At 43.2% G+C, this 22,296-nt stretch overlaps 1 protein-coding gene across 23 annotated transcripts in view; it reads left to right on the top strand.

The window, feature by feature from the left end:
• The window catches only part of LPP (LIM domain containing preferred translocation partner in lipoma), a 356,455-nt gene that overhangs the window by 291,245 nt on the left and 42,914 nt on the right, over window positions 1–22,296 (top strand). For all 23 annotated transcript variants that reach the window (XM_068953857.1, XM_068953865.1, XM_068953870.1 and 20 more), the window contains one exon: window positions 19,860–20,029. In XM_068953857.1, the coding sequence (XP_068809958.1) occupies window positions 19,860–20,029 (170 nt within the window). The remainder of the gene's footprint in view (window positions 1–19,859; window positions 20,030–22,296) is intronic.

Raw genomic sequence — 22,296 nt, 5'->3', positions numbered from 1 at the left:
CTGGAATTATTACTGTAGGTGATAAAATGTCAGATAAAGCAGGTAGCAGGCAATATGACTTTCCTGGTGTTTTTTAAGTCCCTGGATTAGCTTGAATTGCTGGCAGTCAACCAAATATGGCTATATTTTTACTTGTAACTTGATTTGATGCAGAAGTCATTTAATGGAGCATAAGTGCAGAGTATCAAGCTAGCATTGTAGCAAAGAAATCTTCATGATCACCTGTGTACGTGAAACGAAAGTGTGTTGCAGGTTATATTTGGAATTATTTTTGTTCCACCAGTCAGTAAATGAAAGCTGACAATTTCCTAATGTCTTCTAAGAGGAATGAAACGTGATAATGAGTATCAGGGATGTGTCTTTCTTAAGTATAGCAGAATTCTTTGAGATTTCTTCAGTATATTTAAAAATGAACATATTTATGGAAAAAAATTAATCTATGAGGCTGGAAATTATTTCTTATATTGCAGTAGTGCCCTAAGTGGGCTAGGCACTGTACAAATGTATAGCAAAGCTCAAACGCCTTCCCAAAAGACTTTAGACAATGATGAGGCTAGTACTCAAACCCCTGAAAGTTAATAGCTCCTACATGAAAACAATGTAAATCTTTCTAGCTTTATTTAAGAAGCGGTTCAAAGAGAATTCACCTTGTTCATGATAAACTTGCATGCCACAAGTAAAACCTCTGTGGGCTGGAAAGGCTGAAGAGTTGATAATGAACTATCAAGACTTGGCTGCAGGTCATTAGTCTGTAGCTAACTTGGGTCATTAAGAACCGAAAGTGTGACCTACGTTTTGGCTGTTTCCTGCCCCATATGAAATGAATTGATTGGTCTCAGGGGGGTTCTCTGTGGGTATGCCATCACTTCACCAAAATCCATAAATTGTGGCACTCAGAGGACCCTTGGTTGGGATTCTCCTCCTGGATGAGGAGGAGACAATCTGCCGAATGCAGATTGTTAGTCTAGGAACACGTGGGTTGGAGAAGGCTTGTTCTCCCTCTCTTCCTGTTAGATGTGAGATCTGATGGAGATGAGTGAGACGAGGATTTTTCCATCCTGGACTTCGTAAGCACTAAATTCTCACACGCAGGTATTTTAAGAGGGGATGGATGTATATGCAGCTATGAATGAGTGAGACTGTTACCTGGATTGTAGATTTGTAGAAATAATTTTCACTTCAGGTAGTGTTTTGGAGTGTTTTAAGGCCCAAGCATCCTTTTTTTGGTCAAAACTTAAGGCTAAATTGATGAGATATATAGCCAGTCAGTCTTGGAGTTGGAGTTAAAAACCACAGTTCCAGCCACGCAGTATTGGACAAACTTTGTCTCCACTAACGTGAAAACAGTTTCACGTCCCTCTGTTTAGAGTTAGTTATGCACATGACCTGGCATAAATGAACTTTTTTTTTTTTTTGCTCTTTTAAAACTGGAAACAGCTCACCTATTGTTTGAAGCTGGTTGCAGTAAATCTGCAGTTGCTTCAGTGTTATTTTATTTTGTACTGCAGTAATATCTAAGGCCTGCTAGCAAGACTGTGGTCACACTGCACTATGTGCAAATTAAATATGAAGTGGGAAACAGTATGCATCCCTCAGAGCTTCCCAATTGAAAATACAGCAAGGACCAGGAAATGATTATTGTCCTTAATTTACAAATGAGGGGTTGACTGGCAGAGTTCAGATGACTCAGCCAGAGTCATGCAGAGAACCAGTAGCAAAGTGGGAATTGAGCCTGGAATTCCTTCAAGTCCCGTGCTTTACCCACAGCCATGGCCTCACTCTTATTTTTATGTGAAAATCAACAAAATAGGCTTGTGAGCCTTCTCTGATGAGAAATCAAAACTGCTCTGAAAGATCTTTGCAGCATTTAAATCACAAGCCCTATTTTCCAGGGTTATTAACATGTCTATGAAAATAAGAAAGGGAAAAAAAGCACTTCAGGATCACACTTGGTAATCTCAACTGCTGTTAATATAATGTGCCCACGAATGCTATCACACTTCAGCATTTACATAGTTCATGGCTGTTATGAAGATTGATAATTCACCATCTATTACTTTCCAGTCTAACACACAGCTTTCCTTGTGGGGAGGGCATGGCGTGGCATTTATTAGTTCTTCTTCTATTGGCACTTGTCTCCTGTGGTCTTTTTTGGTATGGTGGTTTGTGTCTTGCCAGTAAGTTTTAGGGTATTTTGAGTGTCACTTGAAGGGGGAAAGACCAGATTTTATCTGAGAGTGAAATGTGCTAAAGAAGAATTAAACAGTGCTGTCTCATTTGCTGAGTGTTCTCCTGCAGCCCTTTCTTTTCTGATGGAAATGCATCAAAACTGTTTAGGTTTTTTTCTTTTCTTTATTCTTTTTAAGGAATCACTTTGACTCAGATTGTGTGAGATGAATCATAACCCACTTTCTCATCTGAGATGTGCAAAAAAAAAATTCCCGCTCTGCTCTCAATGTCAGCATAATCAATACAGAGTGTTTTTCGGTGGTACAAAGAGGTAGGGGAGCATTGGAAGAATGAAAAGAACCAGAAGTAGCAGAACTTTCCTGCTGCTTTTAGCAGGCTGCACTGTTGTCACGTCTGTAAATGCACCTTGCTGTTCATCATATCATCCTGGACATGAGTGCAGTTTTCATGTCTGTGGCTACAACACAGGGCCACAATAGATGCTCAAAAGTTAGGAGACCCTCATCCCAACCTGGCAGGCAACCACGAGAAGCCAGCTCTGGCAGACATTTGGTAGGCTACCAGTAGCCAAGAGTAAACTTGTTTTGACTTGTGAAACCTGATGTCAGATGTCACTCGCCGGGACTATGCCAGCACAGTTTTTGTCAGCTGATAAGGTGAGCGTGTGGCAAAGCACAGTGCCTGTCTCATAGCCCTGCCTGAGCCAGCCCCGCAGAGGAAAATGGAAAACTTCAGCAGCTATAGAACCGCTGCGGCTGCAAACTTGAGACGGGAGATGACATCTGATACCGTGTCACCAGCTTTCATTTACGAGCTCGCTCGTTTGCATTAAATTCTCTTTTTTTTCTCTTGTGTGCCTGCCTAAGCATACAGAGAGGTTGTGTAGAAAGTTATCTCTGATTGTGTGTGCTGAGAGTGAGAGTTTAACCCTTGAGAAAGTAGGTTCACAGCAACAGGGTCAAAAGGGGACAGCACAGACAGGTAAGTGTATGGGTACTAAGAGGTGAGGAAATGAATCTCCACACTGAATAGTGATTCAGTAAAGTACCCTAGCAATAACATATTTTTGTAGAGCATTTAGAGGTGCGAGTGCAACCATCTTCCAAAGGATAAGACACTCACTACCAGTAAAGTAAACTTGGGATGTGGCTGATTTTCTATCCTAGATCCTTCCCGATTACTGTCCCAGTCATCCTAAGCTATTTGTTTAAAGCTGTGAGTCAGGCTGTGTCCAGTCAGCAGCAACAGTCAGCTTTAATAAACAATTTCCTCCACAAATTCTGGTTCCAGACAATGTCTTGAGAGGTTAATAACTTACTATCTAGTAAGCACTTCTGATTCTGTCTGCACTTTCGGGCAAACCAAGCACATGACGTGCAGCCTTTCATGTGAGGGCAGGTTGGGAGCACGAAAAGTTTCTTGTGGGGTTTTTGGTTGTTTTTATTTTCATCTAAAATTGTACTCTGAAAAAAAACAGCTTCTGAAATGCCACTATTTCCTCATTATCTGCTTGCCCTGAAAGGAAAGGGAATTCAGCTGCTGGTTTTCAAAAAACCTGCAAGAAGCTGAAGTCTTTTACCTTGAGCTTTTGCTTGTGTTGATGAATAGCTAGGGCATGACAGTACTGACTTTCCACCTGTGTTTGACTCCAGGATTGTTTGTTCTCCCATGAACTAAGGAACCGTGTCTGGCTGAGCTTTCCTGGAGGGAGACATTTGGAAGGGATGCTAGTTTGGGTCATTTATGCTCTGCAGAGCATTGTCATTTGCAGTCAGCTCTTCTGGCCTGGAAGGTCCTGGCGATGTGCATTGCCAGCATGGAGCTAGTTCTAATCACATGTTCTCACTCTCATCTCCACAAGCTGGACAGCTGCTTCTCATTTCTGCCCTGTGGTTAACATCAGTAAAAACCTTAAAATGTTTGCATGTGTATATATATGTGTGTGTGTATGTGTATGTGTGTATAAATATATATATATATATTAAAATATATATATATATATATATATAGTACAGGATGCTGCATGGACCCTCAGTTGCTCATGGCGTTTCCTTCTTTCCTGTTCTCCTTCTCTACATCTCACATCAACTGATACAGCTGTTGGTGCCTACATGGTCTTGTGACGTGGGAATGTCTACAGTGCTGGCAAATCCTACGTGTGTATTTGGAGGAGGGAGGAAGGTGTGGAGGGAGGACAGGACTGTGGAGCCTATGGCTACAGTAAGAGTGGATGTGGAATCAAGACAGACATTTCAGACATTTTTAAATATTCCATCATATGTCTTTAGCTGTCTAAAAACATTGACTTCTTCTAAAGGTGAAATGCCAAAATATAGGCTTCAGCTGAAGCTCCATGCCTGTGTAATTCCTTACTGAGCAGTACTGCTGGTGAAACAGCCTGCTGAAACCTTTCCTTCCATGTATACTCAGTTTCCATACGAGCCAAGAAGGAGAGGAGAAGGGAAAACAAGGAGACTGCTCAAGGACAGAAGTATTTCCACGGTTTTTTTCACAGGAATAATTCAATAGGTGAAGAAAATGGAACGTGCACTACAGATGTGCACAGTTGGTGAGTTACCATCTCTGTGGCATCCCTCCTTTGGAGGGGCAGGTAAGGGGAGTCCGAAGGGATGTGTTAGCCACATTAAGCCCGGTCCTAATGAAAGCTTGCCATTTAAACCCTTTGAGTCTCTGTGCGACTGCTGTCTCGATGCTGAGTGATGAGTGGAATCTGCTGCGTTATCTCCCACAGGAGAGGGACACACACTTGGAGATCTAGAGGGCTGCACAGATAATGAAAGCTTCGGGATATTCAGCAGGAGGGTCAGGGACAGCCATCTGAAGAGGGGCCTCTCTATAGCTTAGGACAGAGGAGCATTACTGTTCTCGTGTCGCAGATCTGTGCCCTGAGCTAGCCCATGTCATGCCATCTTCATCAGCACGGGACTTTGTTCATAAGGCCTGCTGATCTAAGGGTGGCCTGGCCTTTTAAACAGAAACAATATTTCATAGAAAGCCAATTAGTCTTGACATCCGGGCGTTTTTTTTTGTTGTTCATTATTTCTTTGCTCTGATTATGGCAGAGCATTGGGTGAGGAGCACTAATTAAGCTGTTTAAGGTCTGCCAGTCTCGGCTTCCTTGTTTTGTACAACTGTAAGGTGTTGAGAAATGTTCTCACTGCTGGTTGGTTGCGCTTTGCAGATCCACTTTGTTTCATTTAGGAGGCCAGGGAAGAGGGCTGACCTGTGGCCTCAGGTCTGGTGTGAATGACCAAAGTCCTGCGACTTGAAATAACAGCTATTACACGGAGAGTAGGAATGGTGTGCATCCAGCAAATATCTGAATACGAGAACTCTTCTGGCTCAGGAAAATTGAAGCTGTTCAGAAGAATGAGTAACGTTTTATGAGGTGATGTTTTGGAGCACGGTCTAATCGTGACATGTAGTGGGCCCACATCTCAATAGGTGTGTGTTGACTAGAAGATGCTCAAATTGACATCAGCTTGGCTAGAGATCTGGCTATTTAAATATAGCCTACACTCTCAGGAGATCCGTGCATGCAGTGGCTTCATACTTGAGCTCTGGGGACAGAAAAGGGCAAAACAAGATGCAGCGGAAATAACAATGTAAAATGAGAGATTCATATCTTTCCCCTGGGCAAGTGTTGTACTAATTTTGTCTCCCTCGTAGCTAGCATTGTCCCTTGGTAACGCTCAGAACCTCAGACAGCTATTCCCTGGAAAAGACTTTTTCCAAATAGATAGGTCTTTAGGCTGTGGTTTCTGAAATGGCAGCATGTCTGTTCCTTGTTATAGAGAGGTTACTTTGGTTTTCTTGTGAAGTGGTGTTGGAATGACAAGCAACAGCTGGTAAAATTCAGGCTTTTTCCAGGTGTTTTAATGTTTGGATATGGATCTGAAGCTTAACTCAAATGCCTCAGCAGTCACCTGGCCTAGAAGGTGGGATGGAGGCTTCCCAGGAGATGCAATATACATGGTATTTCACAGCTCCTTGTCTATGCAAGGGCTACAAAGGGCAGGCTTAGAGTAGTACAAAACAATGAAAGATGATTCCAAAGCCTGTGGAGCCTCAAACGCTTTGCATTCGTATCGGGACTCACTTTGCTTCATTTCTCTGTTTTGGAACTTGCTTCTGCATGCTATAGCCTTTCACCAGGGTGAAGATCTCCCACACGGTTTCCTTTGTCAAAGCGTGAATAATAGCTTCCCCTGATCTGCTGCCCATCACATCTGACTTTGTCAACACAACCAAGTTACATCATTTTAGGTGCAAGTGGAAACCAACTGACTTAAACCAGTGTTGGCCCTCTGGGGATGGTCGTATAAATTCAAAAGTGATTGAAGTTGCCTTAGCTTACATCAGTTAAAATCAGGCTTGGGCTGGACTGAAATGAGAGTCTATACCGATACTCCAGATCTAAATGGGGAGGTCTAGTGGATTTCAAATGATTCTACTATCTCATGTAAACAAGAGAGTTTTCCGTGCTGTCATACCAAAGTGCTTAATGAGGATCAAATATACTTACGATCTTTGCAGTGAACTCCCATGTATGTAGGAAAACAACAAAGAACGCCATGAACGATTTGCCAACTTTCTCCATTTGGAGGTTGCTGTAACCAGTTCACGATGTGCAGGAGGATTTTCAACACTATGAGTTTTTGCCAAACGTTTGTAATCCCACTGATGATAGCCTGTTCTGATGCCTGCTCAAGGACGTTAGACTGGCAGGACTCTCCATGACCTCTGCGTATTGGATGGTCCCTTCCTATTGGTTCAGCCCTGCTATGAGGAGGGAAAGCTTTTGGGGTTTCGGCTTCCATCAGCACAAAATTCTCCGGTCAAGAATTGTGTGAATAGTTCAGGAGACAGGGATTGGTGCCCTTCATGCAGAAACCAATTTAGAAAGAACCTCCCGTCTTAGAAAAGTGATAACAGTAATACTTTGAACTCACATTTGTAGATACTGAGAGGCTCCCCACAGAGGACTTTAGGTTAAATGTCAGGCCAATTTGTATAGCTGGCTAAACTATGATTTTATCTTGCCCTTCCAGTATCGTGATAAATCTGTATTGGAACCCACATTTTACATGTCTCCTGCTGTTAGTCACCAGGCCTTAAGGTCCAAACCACCACCTGAAACAGAGCAGCTTTAAGGCCACCAAAGAGCTCTGCTCTATGTGCCTTAAGTTTTAATTTTTTTGAATTTTTACTTTTTTTAAGGGCTTGCTAATTATGAATCAAAAGCTGTAGGATGTGTGAGAGTGACACATTCAATTGTGCAGATGGATTTTCCACAGACTTTCTTTAAATAAAATAATAATTTTTATAAATACGGATCTCATAATTTGCACTAGTTCACCTCCAGCAGAGGCTAAGCGTGAAAACTTCCTTTTCCAGCAAGTTCTGAGAATGTGACTATCAGATGAGAATAATGACACATGGATACCTGATATTGTACTGCTCCATCATGGACTCCGGATATGCAGCATGCGCCTCAGGCAGGTCATTTTAGAAATACTTTGGAGAGTTATTGGTATTATTTTCCATCTACCTCTGCCAGTAAAAGCAGGTCCGATGACCCAGAGGATGAGCAGAATTGTAATTACTGCATAATTATGTAAGTATAATTAATAGGTGTCACCAACATCAAACATTATTTTAAAAGGACTTTTGCTCTCAATACCAATGTCACATTTTAAGGATATGACGCGTCTGGTCCTCCTGGAGTAGAAACAAGTGCTGTGTGTCCCCTCCAGAGTGGGAGTGCCTCGTCATCCCAGCTTGTAAAGCTCCTGTTACTTGTCCAAGAGAGTAAACAAATATTGGACCTTGCACCTGGTTGGAGAAGTCCCAGATTTGAAGGGAAGAAGGAAACCTCTGTCCGACAGGTTAGTTTAATGAAAAAAGAGAGTTAGTTCATTCCAGCTGCTCCAAAATTTGGAGGGATGGTATTTAGTGCAAGGGAATGGCTGATGGTCAGAGCACAGGTGAGGCAGTTTCCAGCGCCTGATGAATATGATTTATGTCATGGCTGCTGTCGGATCGTAGACAGCGTATGTTTCAAGACAGAAAGGAGATGTTAGGCTGGTGCCGGCTTGTGAAAGGCAAGATTTTCAAAATACCTTAAATAAATGAGATGTCAATTGAAGTTTGAGGGGACATCTTCCTCTCATGCAGTCAGGCACCTTTGAAAACCCCAGGCTGCAAAGCTATTAGGAATATGAGAGCTGCCGTTTGTTTCAGGGCGCTAGTCTTTGTGGGATCCAGCCTTTTTCCACCTTCCTATTTTCTGCCTTTGGCAGAGGAAGACAGGTTCCCTCGCTGTTTCTTGTTTTTTTGTCAACACGTTTTTCCCCAGGCAGGTGTGCAGGAAGCATGCCAGGTTGGTAGGCCAGAGACATTGGCATGGGAAGCATCTCTGACTCAAAACTTCACTATTACTCAGGCGTTTTCACCTTCTCTGCTGAACAGAGCCTTTGGTAAAAATCACTTCATGCCACCACCCTCCCAGTGAAGTCATGAGGCAGAGAGGCAGAGACAAGCTGCTGAGTACCAGCTGGAGCACAGCCAGGCTATGGAAGAGTGAATTGAGTCATTCATGCCCAGCAACGGCTGTGATTTTTGGCTGGACTCGAGTCTGGTGAACATACTAATGGTGCCTGTCCTGGGCTTATGAAATGGATTGGCTGGGCTGGGGGACAGAAGTGGTTTGAAGTGCAATTGCACAACATGGAAACAGTTGGAGGTAAAAGTCTTTGGGAAACGAGACGTTGTTTTGCCCTGTCTTTGTACAGCACCTCGCACAGCTGGATCCCAACCTATCACTTAGGCTCCGGGGGACTATTTCATGTTAATCACAGTAAACCTACTCTGTGGGGGCAGCAATAAAAGGCAACTTATTTTTTGACCTAGACAAGAAGGCTGCTATCCATATCAGTGTGAGTGTTAGCCACTCTTTTCTACCCTCCTGGCTAAGCCCTTGGCTCAGCGCTGAAGAAAGCAAGCGCTAAGGAGAATTTAATCTACCTTTGAGCCCCCGTTGCACAGAGCACCGTGGTTCATGAGTCTGCAAGCAGCAGAGCACTGATCCCCTCCACCTGGAGGAGTGGGTGGGAGAGGGCTCACGAACCGTTACACAACGAACATGAAGCATCTGAAGAGGAGCCCAGCTCGTCTGGCCTCAGCTATATTTTGCAGCCACCGCTTATGTATGGGGTCGGGTGCAGCAGCCCCTGAAACTACCCTCCACTGCTCTACCAGCAAGTCTAATAGCCTGAGCCAGTGGGTGAGCAGGCTGCAACAGCATGCTTCAAGACACCTGCGCGGGGAGCAGACAGGCTGCCCCCACGGCGGTGCTCGCTGGAACTTCCGCCACCCGCCAACCCGACAATAGTGAGGTATTTTTTGTGGCTTTCCAAAAGAGGATCCTGAAATCTCACGCAAAATTACAGAGTGCACCCAGCAGGCCAGGGGATCACCCAGGAAATCCCCCCCTGCCCAGCGCCAGCCCTGACAAGGGGGGGGGGGGACGAGGAGTGATTTCTGTCACCCATCTTGCCTTCCTTTTCCTGCAGGAGTTTCAGACGAGGATGTTTGTTCAGCTTGCATGCTGCCATATATTTTGTCCTTCCAGTTTCTGGAGCTGATCTTGCAAGGTGGCTTTGCAAGTGCAAGTGCAAAGGGTCCTGGCTCCATGGGTGGTGTTGTAGGATCACCAGAACTGCCGATGTCTATCAGATCTGCTCTTTTGGCAGCAGCAGTTTCCCTGCCTAAGATCCGTCCCCAAAAGGGCAAGAGTCTACTGTATCAGCAAGAGTCTACTGTATCAGCTTTGGGGTAACTTGCCCAGAGAAAGATTTCCTGCCAGTCTCACTAAAAATTGGCTTGTACCCGTATTTCCCCCATCATCTGGGCTTCAGTGGAGACCTGCTGAGATTGTTCCCTGGATGCCATGTAATGGTAAAATCTCATGAAAAAAATGAGATTTCAGTGTCAGTGATTCGTTCCAAGGAGAAGAATCATCTTTATTTAAAAAAAAAAAAAAAACTCACTTTCCTAAACAATTAAAATAAAAGAAGAGCTTTCTCAGCTTTTGAAAGAATAGGAAAGCCTCACTCTCCCGTAGCCTCTACAAATCTTTCTCCATTTTTATTTTGGAGAAAAAGTAAGGAGGAAAATGAGGGGGAGTGTTTTATGTCTCTTTCTTTTTCTACTTCCCTAAATGTCATCAGTTCACCCTGAAAGAGAGGAAGGATGGGCACAGGAAGGTGGGGGACTTTTGTGAAAGTGGAATTTTTTTTTTGTTACCAAATGAGATAATTGCATTGTATATTTATCTAGGTGTTTGTTGGTTGGGGATTTTGGTGCAAATAAGTGCTTTGAAACTCTCATCCCCAAACACAAACATCTTTTTCATTAAAAGAAAAATCCTAAAATGTTATTTCTTTCCATCCAGCTCTATACCTGCAACTTAAAACTCCTTTCTCTGTCGTTTCCGTGCCTGCAGTTAAGCCCGGACTGGGATCAGCAGTGAGCAGAAGCAGGTAGCAAGGAGTGTCCAGAAAACCGTATGGGACACAGCTCCCTGTTTGCAGTCCTGCAGAGCCCAGTGGGTAGACAGGCGAAAGAGATGGAATTGCTGTTGCTTTCAGAGACGATATCCAGTGCCACGGCTCAGAGAGCCTGGCAAAGAAGTGCAAACAACTCGCTCTTCTGTTTCCCGAGCTGGGGCTCTTTTGTGGATATAGAACTGTAGTGTCTGTCATCTGGCATCTTTCATCATCGTTAAAGGAAACATTTATAAAGGAAATGCAGTACATTTTACTTTCTGCCTTGCATTTCCTTGATCGATCAGTAAAGAGTGGAATGTTTCCTCTCTTAGTCCTTTTTCACCCCCTTTCTTTTGTCTCCAGATGTTACTGAGGCTCTATTTCAACCCCTTTGCACATGGTAAAGATTGTGCCAAAACGTTGACACAATGCAACAGAAAAAAGTAAAGCATGCTGCAAAAACGTATCCAGGACCTTAAATTCTGTAGAGCATCACTGACCCCCACTGGGCTGGGATACTCACTGCAGATTACCCGAGTTGGGGGACTGGTACCTGATCAATCAGTTGGGCACACAGTCAGATCACTATTTGCTTGCATTGCAAAGGTACGAAATCACATGCCTTTACTGAGGGGGGGTGGGGGCCAACTTCACCTCAGTGTTCATGCAGATCCACCCTGGAAAAGTGTCCCGTACAACTGGAGTAGACCAAACCAAGCCCACACACGCTCTTATGTCCATAGTGAGTAGGGTAAGAAGGCATTGGCCTAAATGACTGTGAGGAATGTTTTGGTCAGCTAGAAATAAAAGCTTGTGAGTGGTAAGGCTAGGTACTCACTGAAATATTTCACCCAAGTTGGTGAAATCTCCATTGCTAGAGTTTTTTTTTTTTTTTTTTTAGGAACAGGTTAAACAAGTATCTGTCAAGAATGATGTAGAAAGAGCTGATTCTGCCTTTGAGGCAGTAAGATGGATTACATGACCTCTCAAGATCCCTTTCAACATGCATTTTTGTAATTTTGTGGGAAAATCAAGATTACTCTTTTCTGAACCTTTATCTTGTGGCTGTGATGCATTGTGGTTGTGATAATTTAGGAAGGTACCTCTAACACATTGATAAGCCTTCGTTGTAATCTACTTCGTAACATAAATAGGCTAAATTGTCCCGTGTGTTCCCAGGGAGAAGAAAAGAATCTGGTCTAGATGTGTAAGGGACAGGGACTGTCACCATATGGGTGCTGTAGGAAGCACAAGTCTTTCTGCCTCTCTCATTAAGCAGGGGACAGTCAGAGCAGGGTGGAAGCACTTTGTGCTTCGTCCCTGCGTCCTCAGCCAGGCATGCCAGAGTGTGACGGCATGGGCTGCCCAGGGAGCGTGTTCCTCTGGTGAGTGGGGAAATTCCAGTAGACCTGGTACTGGGAGCTCCCTACGAAATGGAGGACTTTTGTGCTGCAAGCATGTCTCACCATCAAGCCTTCTTAGAGATGGGCTTGTGGTTAAAGAGACTAGACTGGGATTGAGAAGATGTTGTTTCAGTTTCTGGCTCTGTCACAAACTCCTTATGTGACCCTTGGCAAGTAATTCAGTCTCTGTGGGTCTCAGTTCCCCATCTTCATGGTGGGTGTCATAACAGCCCTCTACCTTCCCAGGGAGCTGGAAGCATTCGCCGTTAGGGCTAGTGACTGGCAAAGATACTAACGCTGTGGTGAGCAGCATGGAAAAGTATTTGAAAAGGTACAGTAAAGCCTTAGCAGCGTGAGCCTGCACAGTTGCAGTGCATTCACTGTGTACAGTGGAATGAGACCTCTGGGGCATATCGAGAATGTGTCAGGTTTGCAGCCAAGCAAAGTGAGAATATGAAGTTGTGTTGTGGGTGAAGGAAGGGGGTGCAAACAAGAGGAAAGCATAGCTACTACTGGACAAACATAGTACAAAAGACAAGGAGGTCACTGCAGGGACCTGTACATCTGGAGTACAAGTGCAAGGTAGTTAAAGCAGAATGACCAGGACACAGTAATTAAATCAGAGCCTTGGATTTAATTTATGAAGTGTTACAGGCACACATTGCAGCATGAGGCTCTGTTTACTGTGAAAGACTGCGTTTTCTGATGTCTGTTGAAGAAAAGGGAATTAGATTGATCTGTCTTGTGTCCAAAGACTTGTGTAAGACAACCGATGCATACAGCCTGCTCTTTTCAAATGGTGGAACTTCAAGCTTGGATCCTTGCACAATAAAGCCATTGCCAAGGGCTTTGCCCTCAGTGGAAAGTCGGAGTTCAAAAGCAAAGAAAGGACAGGTAAGCAAGGCAAGGATAAGCTCAGAAAAATGCCATAGTTTCCTACAAAATGCACAAGCTACCTTTGGGTTTCCCTTCATACCTGTGTGGTAAGGTCCTGGGTGCCAGCACCCAAAGTGTTGGAATAACTCTGGGACAGGTGCAATAAAGGCATCTTTCCCTAACATAATCCCAGTTGGACACATACCTCCTGTTCTTCACAGAAAGGGGGAAAAAAACCCTCTCCTGTGGAGAAGGGCTTTCTACTTCATTCAATTTGGATAAATCAAGGAACCCAGTATCCCTTGGTGCCTGTGAGCTGCAGGTTCTCTACCACTGAGTCTCCTTAACTCAGTTAAGCTGTAGTGGCAGTTAAAGTGCTGTTGTACTGTTATCCTAGTGGATTCACCTCTGTTCCTGTATCCCTTTAAAATCCAATAATTGCACCTGTCTGACATAGGTGCCCTGAGGAATCCCACATGCTTGGGAAATGCTTGAAAACCCTTGGATGGAAGTCACTAGGGAAGAGGAGGAAGAAAGGAGAAAATCTGGTTACGTTGTAGACTTATGGTCAACGTTGTCCTCGAAATGCTGTTTTGTCATCAATATTTCTTCATTAGGAATAATGATTTTTCCACATTTACTGCCAGCTGATTCAAAGCTGTCCAAAAGCAGAATGTGTCATGAATCTCTAAAATGCATTCGCTGGCAAACTCTAAACAGAGATGATTAGAAAAATAATGCAGCGGAAATACTGGGTGTCTTGAAGCTGCCAGGGGAACTTTTAGTGAGATATTTTGTTCAATGTATTTACGTATTTTTAAAAATGTTCTTAGTACACTTTTGTAAAGGCAGTATGCTCTATTTCTTTAGTTCTTTCTTGCATATTATATCAGGGCTGCAGTGAGAACCAGGGAATACACTTAGCTGATCAAGGGAAATTGTGTAATTGATAGGCACTGAGGATATGACCTTGTGGGCTATTCCCACAGTACTGTTAGGTGGGAAACAGTTTTTTCATCAGGCAAAAGTTTTTGAGATATCAACATTTTTCCTCCACATTTCAACAAACGCAGAACCTTTTTACTTTGATGCTTTTATCAGAAAATTATCCCCTATCTCCTCTCTACATAGAATGAATGCTTTGAATTCATGAATTTAAACCTTTTACAGAGAGAGAGTTCACACGTTTTCTCTCTCCTTTCTTTACTATTAGTATCTCCAGTTATTGCTTGAATTGTCTGTAAGGCGCTGCACGTCACATAGCAAGAGACAGTCTGTGCTCTTGACAGCTTAGTGTCTAAATAGGTATGACAGACAAATAATGTTGTAGCCTAAAGAAGACTAATGCAATCCTTGGATGTACAAACAGGAGCATCTCAAGCTAGCTGCATGGGGTTACATTACTTCTGTATTTGGCTCCAGTGTGATTGCTATCGGAATATTATGCCACAAGCATTAGTATGGCATGTACCTATTCCATCATCCATCTTCCGTGGTGGATGTTTGTCTGATTGGCTCACATTCTTAATCTGACATTTAAAACTGACTCATGTCCAAGATAAGGTTGGACACCCTGTATCTAATTTCTCATCTCCAGGTCACGCCCAGACTCTGTCCAAATCTTAAGAGTCTTGCTGAGTAACAGCTCAGATTGTGGTCTTTCCTATTCATCTACACAGATAAAACCTGCGTCCAAGCGCCAATGACCTTGAATCTCTGCAACATCCTCTCCTAAAAATGCAGTTTCTCCCTGTTTATGCTCAACCAGAATGCAGTTGCAAAGATCACTCTCCAGCTTGTCACTTACCCCAGGTAATTCCTGCCTCCTCATCCCTCCTCTGGTTTCATTTCTGTATCATATCAAAGAGAAGCTTCCTGTGTTTACTTGCATGGCCTTTGATGACCTATTCCCACCTTTTTTTCATCTTTCATTCTCCAGTGACATATCAACTCATCCTTCTAGAGTCTGCAGGTCTCTTATGTTCAGTCTTCAGGCATGTACATTGCCTTTTGTGCTGTCTTTGTCCTTTCCTCAGAAGCCTCCCATTAAACATCCCTCAAACTCCCTCTAGATCTTCTTTCAAATTCTCCCTTAGCCTTTTCCTTGGCCAGGCTGCCTACAGACTCCTTGTCAATAGTAAAACATTTAAAGTGCTGAGACCACAACTTTCTTTGCTGACCAGTTTTGTCTGATTGCATCTCTGTATTTCCTAGCTATACCCGGTTGTTACCGCTTATATTGGATTGTAAGCTCCTACAGTGGGGCCCTTCTTTGTATTCTGTGCTTGTCTGATACCTAGCACGATGGGGCTGTTTCACAATTTGAGCAGCCAGGATGTGAGGTCATCAAAGCAAAAAAACATGTAGTAGTAGTAGTAATAATAACAATAATAAAATAGCAAACAGTTAGGACATGGCATCACATGCAATTTGAGCTTCTCTCATCCCTTCCCCCTCTTGATTCAGATTCACAATATTTCAAAACTTTCATACTACAGAACCCAGTAAATGAGAAGATTTCAGAATAAAATATAGCAGCTGATGTTTCCTTTCAGCTGCTAAAACATTTCCCTGTGGTCTACACAGCAATTATGGTGTTTTCCAGCAGTTTCACCCAGGAAGCCTCAGTGAGCACCTCTGTCTTTCCCCTGAGGTAAGGACAACATATGGCAGCTAGGCTAGGATGAAGGAAGGTCACAGCCAAAGTTATGAACCTCTTTCACGCAAAAATAGAGGGCTCCAGTCTCCCAGGCATGTTGCCAACGTATCACCTTCGAGTTTTGCTGCGTTGATCTTGAACAAGGACTTATAAAGGGCTGGAGGGGCAAAAGAAGGCTGTTGAAATGACATAGTTTCATCTTTGTGCAGTTTAGTATTAATTTTGTCCTTTGTCTTTAAGCTGCCTTTTAAGTGCTGTTTGTCTCTGTGGGAAGCAAATGGGTCACGTTGTTCTATGTTTCCACTGTAATACGCTGCCTGCTATTTTTCTCTTAGATTATTTGTGTAATCTTTTTTGTGCAATCTGTTTGTTCTTTGAGTCTTGCAAGCTTTGCCTTTGCTACTTCTTTCTCAATAAGCAGTGCAACTTGTTCTGTATTCACTCATGGGTATTCTGCACACAACGGAGTGGGTTATTTCAACCAATGCGAAAACATTGAAATGGGGAACATGTGTGGACATTTAATTGTGGTGAATCCAGCCACAACTACCTTTGCTGTTGGTAATTGGTACTCAGGAAAAGCAGACCTTTGTTTTGTTTTTATCAGACTTAATGATAGATACATTGTTTTTAGTGGGATTTTTCTCGTTTTCTAAGGAAATGAGGCTTGTGCAATTGCACTGCCTCTGTGCGTGTGCTGTGTGTTTGTCAATTCATCCCTCAGCAACAACTCTTGAAATTAATAGTCATTTTCCACCAAATTTGAGTGAGACATGGGAGTCGGGTGAAGTGACCTGTTTTTACAGGAGTGTTTTGAGTTCACAAATTCCACCAAAGCGTACAGAAGGTGCAATCTTTAAAAGCTGCATCGGTACCAACCAGACCAATAGTGGATCCAGACACTAACTATAAGCTCCCAAATTTGAAAGTTTTGACTTTCTTATTTTTACCCTTGGGGCTAGTCAGTCAATTGGTGGTGTTGCTAGGCACAGAGCTTGTGTTTTGATTCTCGCTGGAGTAGCCGTGTCTCTTGAAAAACATGGTTTGCTCCAGGCCACGGTGTTAAAATTTGCATATAGACTTATGAAAAAGGAAGCTTTCTTTAAACTGTCCTGCATGGCAGATTACAGTAGCATTTCTGTCTGTGTACATAACAGCAGAAGCTGGTGAGTTAAGTTTGTTGCTGCCTGAATGGGAATCTTCTGTGGAAAAACCCAGAAAGAGGAAGGAAAACCTAAGGAAATACCAAGTTCAAGGGGAAAAGTTGGCAAAGAGTTCTGTTGTGCTATTCTTTGGTCTGTACCTGGCCACGAGCAGCGCAGCTGGGGAATGCCTGACAGCCGCGCGGGAATGTAGCCTCAGAGCACCTTTCGGAGGCAGAGAAGGTGTCTTTATGCCCTCTGTGCATAGAGGATGGAGGTACAAAGACACCAAGTGATTTGCCAGAGATTACAAGAGCCTATGTCCAGGTTAGAAAACAGGCTCAGATTTCCGGATGTAAGAAGTACAGCCAGAGGAGAATCCGACCTATAGATAGCTTCTGAAGGAAATGGAGAGATGCCTTGGTCAAAGAGAAAGATAAATATTGAAGTATACAAGGGCTGGCTAAATTATAAATGTGAGAAGAGGAGGAGGGGAAGAAAAGATTCCCACATGTTCTACTCAGATGTTAACAAAGCAAGCTGAGAAGTGTTTGCATAGACGCTACGTTATTTCGTGTCCAAATGCCTCATAAAAATAATACCGGATGATCACAGAATGGCACACCAGGGAAAATAAATTCTTCAGCGGAATATTCCCTCTGGAAAAACACTGTGTAAAGTAATACACTAATGGCTTTCAATTTCATGTTTTATATATAGAGATATTAACTGCTCCCAAGTGTCTCTTCGTATTACAGCACAGTTACACGAGCAGTTTGGAGGAGGCCACAGAGCACACTGGGCCTTGTCCACATGCGGGACGGAGCAGTGCTCTCTTGTTGTGCGTGCAGCTCCAGCGGTACGTACAGTAGGTTTCTTTTGCCACTTTCCCATAGCAGTACTGATCCCGTGGTTCCTTTCAGTGTTTTCTTTTTCTTTTTCCTAGTCCTCATGGTTTTTTCCATTCTTCCTCCATGCTCACTAGCCTCACCACCACGCTGGGAAGCCTGAATTCCTTCTCTCCTCGTAAAAAAGGAGTCCTCACAAAAAGTGTTACAGTGGAGTGGTTAAAGCACAACCTTGTCAGTCAAAACACTCATAACAAATGCTAAAGAAAGTTGAGTTTAAAAACAGCATCTATTAATTCCTTTTGGGGGGGTTCCAGGCTTGTCTTGATTTATCTGGTGACTTCTCTCTCCACATTGCTCAGACTGGGAGCTGTTTGAGTCAGGAACTGTCTGTCCTGTATAGTGCCAACTATGGTTATGCTGCTGTAGCAAATCAGAATGATCTGTGTTCTTTTCCAAGCTTTCCTAATATATCTCAAATGCGTATATAAATATATATATATATATATAAATATATATATATATCATCTTTCTGCATCCTGAGGGATCCAAAATTAGCTTATGTGTTCTGTAGCCTGGATGGAGCCTTTTGGAATCTGGAACAGGCAGGGAAGAAGTTGTGAGCAGAGGGACGTCGATGCTAGAAGCTGTTCTACCACGCATGGGCAGGATCCCTGCTGTCCAGGTGACGAGATGCAACCAAGTCCTTTTGGAAGCTTCTCAGTGTTTGTTTGAAAAGGCCAATAAGCACAGGCCATAGTATGAGAGAAAGTCTTTTCGCGGGCTGGGTTATTTAGTTATTATTATGGACATATATTTTTAATTTGCGTTTATGAGTAATCGATTTTGGGCTCAAACTGCCTTCCTGCTCTCACCTCTGCACTTGTTTCTCTTTCCCTCCTTTCCACCTTCAGCGGCCCCAGCACTCCATCCACAGAGCCGTGATGGAAAGATGCAGGCTTCCAAGACTGGGGACACCACAGTTAATCTCAAACTGGATGTTACTCTTTTGAGGGCACAAAGCCCCAGACCGTGGTGCATTAGGCCCACTCTGTTGCATTCGGTGAGGCTACCCTGCACAGAGTGGCTGAGGTTGCTCTTCCAATTTTCCTCCATGATTCCATATCACTGTTTTCTAGAACTAGAATGACTGATTGTCCTTCAGTATATGAATCTTCTCTTCATTTTAAAGTCTATCTATCTCCCACAAAAGATTTTCAGCAGCGAACTAACCAGGGCAGCGAGCCTGTTGTAAGTGTGTGTGCATGCAGATTTGTGTGTGTTGTGTATTTGGATGTTGCTTTAGGGTCCTTTTCCAGAAACAGCTGGAGTTCTTAGGGCTTCTCTTAACTCAGAATCCTTGTGAGCAGTTTCCAGTATACCTTTCTTGAAGTGTGGTAAGAATAAAGGATCCCCACATCTGTTTCTTCAGGAACAGTTTCTGTGCTTTAAATAGACACCATATCTTAATCTGTATTAGTCTTCAAACACAAAAAAATCCTTTTTCATGTAAGAGATGATATTGCATTTTTTGTAAGCATTCAATCCTTGGCTACTATTTTTTTTTTTTTTAATACCAGCTAGCTTAGCATCAGCACGTTAGCAAATGCCCAAGAATTGATATTGCTATACTCGCAAAAGCATAAAAAGTTAAATCCTTTTGCTAGTATAATTGGCTCCATTGAGGGAAATTGGTTTAAGCTATACAAGCAAAAACTCCCCTTTAATGGTAACAACTGTGCTGCCACCAGGTAGCCTTATGTGGCTGCCTGCCAGGAAATCTTTTCATATGGAGGCAAGGCTTTAAGCACAGGTTTATCCCATCTAACTGAGGATCTAAGAATGACTAAGGCTCCTAACGTATATAGCTTGGTTAGATGATAGTTATATTGGCTGCATCTGGGGTTCAGACTCCCTGTCATGATGACTAGGAGGCACCATTAGCAATTACTGTGCAGATGGGCTTAGCAAGCAGGTTTAGGCCTCTTCGGGTCATTTCTTGTAGGCTAGCACCAAACCGCCTTCCAGCAGCAGCACTGGTACGAGCCACGCATCCAGAGACAGCAAGGTTATATGCCCTCCTGGGCTGCTTGCCTTAGGGCAGGAGCTGGGTCCACAGGCAAGACCCAGCTGGGCTGGTATTGACTTGTATCCCTGCTCTTTGGTGACAGGCCGCTGTGCCCGCTGCGGGGAGAACGTTGTCGGGGAAGGCACGGGCTGTACGGCAATGGACCAGGTCTTCCACGTGGACTGCTTCACCTGCATGATGTGCAACAACAAGCTGAGGGGACAGCCTTTTTATGCGGTGGAGAAGAAAGCCTACTGCGAGCCCTGCTATATTGTGAGTACCCATTGCTTGTTCATGCCCTGATTTCAAATGTAGGCAGTTCAGAAATGGGGATTGCCTTCGCTGCTGTGCAGGTGCCTTGTGGTTACAACTACAGCAGCACTGGTGGAGCTAGGTTTCCATGGTGTTCAGGGGAGTTCAAGTCTCCTCACCTTCCTGATTTAACTTCATTTTGGGGATCTAATCAAGCCCTGAAATGCAGTGGCCAAGCAGAGGAAAAAGGTGCTTTTCAGTGATGATTTCTGCTCTGCAAGGAGCAGAATCTGCAGCAATTTTAGGAGGCAGTCTTTTTCTCAGGAGTTTCCTACCCTGAGAAACCTGATGCAGAAATCCTTACAGGGGCCTGGTATTAAAATCAAGGAGATGGGATGCAAAGCAGCATTCAGACTTCTAAAAATCAGACCCTTTGCATTGCTTGACAATGTTAATGGATGTCCTTTCACTGAACTAGGGGTCTGTAGGTGGCATAACCTTTTAAGCTTACCTTATCCTAAAATTTCTTTTTATGCTTCTAACGAGCTCCTAAAGCAGACAATTAACAGCCTCTCTGAGGATCTGCACCTTTTAAGAGGCTTCCATAAGGGCCAGCTAGAACCAGTTGCACAGCTGCAAATTAAAGAAATATCACGTGCTGTGCCTCAGGCCTTCCTTGCTGTGACCTTAGCATACAGTATATTGGGATAATCCTCATAATTTAAAATAAGAAAAGTAGCAGAACATTCTTAAAGTATTGATACTTTCTGTAAACCTCAAATTGGGAATCCTTTTTATAAACATTAACTTTCCATGCACTTTGTTAAATTAAGCTTGTTTTAAACCAAAGTCTAATATAAGGTTGGTAACCTTAGCATTCAAGTTCTTCCCACTAAATCTTGCGTTTCCTTGCAAAGATATGTGCTGGCTGAAGTATCACCAGTATGCTGTATAGTTTCTTTTGTTTACCTAGATTTTGATGGAGTAGAGGGGAGAAACATCTGAAATCCTTCCAGAACAATATCTGCATTTCTGAAAGTAGAAATTGATTCTTCTCTTGACATTTCTGGCATTCCAGTAATACTAAGAGCAATACTGTGCATTTCTGAAAATGCCACCAATATACCATTATTCCTTCCATTTCTGCAGGGCCTGTGCAGTGAGATTATTGCTGAAATATTGGATAAAATAAGGAAGGATTTTCTTATTTACAGTGGCAGTGATAGATGGGTCTTGTTAATTGGCTCTTAAAAACTAAATGATTTTTTGATGGAATATGTACTTTTTAAACCATTTCCATTTTTATTGTTTGCATTAAAATGATTGCACCATAAAAAAATTTAAGGTTCATTTTGTACCAAGTTTGGTGACCATATGCAAAGCACTGCAAATTGTAGGAAGGTGCATTGGTAATACAAATGGAGCAACTCTATATGGCTGGAATTAAACATCTCATTGACTTCAGACTGGAATTGACTTCATCTGCTTGCAAATTATTGATACTCCCTTCCCCCCCTCCCCCCCCATCGAGCAGGCGTTCTTCACCACTCATCTGCTTTAGTTTGGGAGAACATCTGCATTAGCCACTGTAGTGATGGTTTAAGATTATTTAATCCCATTACTTACACACTTCATTAGGCTGAGTGAATTGTTGGCAAGGGTTCAGCAAACTTCCTATGTTAGGAGATAAAAGGATAAAAAAAGGAAAGGGAGAAGGGATTCTGTTCCTCGTTTTCTTTCAAATTTATCTTCTATCTACTTAAGGGATAAAGGAATGATAATTGCTTGGTTGCATCTGCGTCTGTGCGTTCTGTGATACAGCTTTGCAGCTCTGAGTACAGAGGCAAGAGTAAACGTTTAATAGCTTCCTTTTATATAACCAGAAGGGGCCTTAAAATGTTTATCCATGCAGTCCACAAAAACCTGGTTATGGACTTAACCCAAAACACTTATGGATCCATCTGCTGCTGCACATGCAGGGGAAAAGGAGGATGACACTGGTGGGTGTTACCATACGTGTAGCTGGACAGCTGGCACTGTGAGCAGGAGTCTGGCAACCTGAAGGCACACCAAAAAAAAAAAAAAAAAAAAGGCAAATCTTAAAACCTTAAACCTGGAGGAAACCTGAGTCGGGCTCCCACTCTTTGTTATCTGTCAGAAAGCCCAGGACTGTGGGGTGCTGAAGGCCAGTGCAGCAAGGGTTTCTAGGCACCTGTGATGTGTGTGGTTTTAGGCCCAGAGGAACTAATGTCCTGAAGTGTTTCTCATTGATTTTTTTCAGTGAGATG

This window comes from Struthio camelus, chromosome 9 (assembly GCF_040807025.1).
Source record: "Struthio camelus isolate bStrCam1 chromosome 9, bStrCam1.hap1, whole genome shotgun sequence".
In the NCBI taxonomy this organism is placed as follows: domain Eukaryota; kingdom Metazoa; phylum Chordata; class Aves; order Struthioniformes; family Struthionidae; genus Struthio; species Struthio camelus.
Note: the sequence above shows the minus strand (reverse complement) of the source record. Positions and strands in the feature narration are given on the sequence as shown.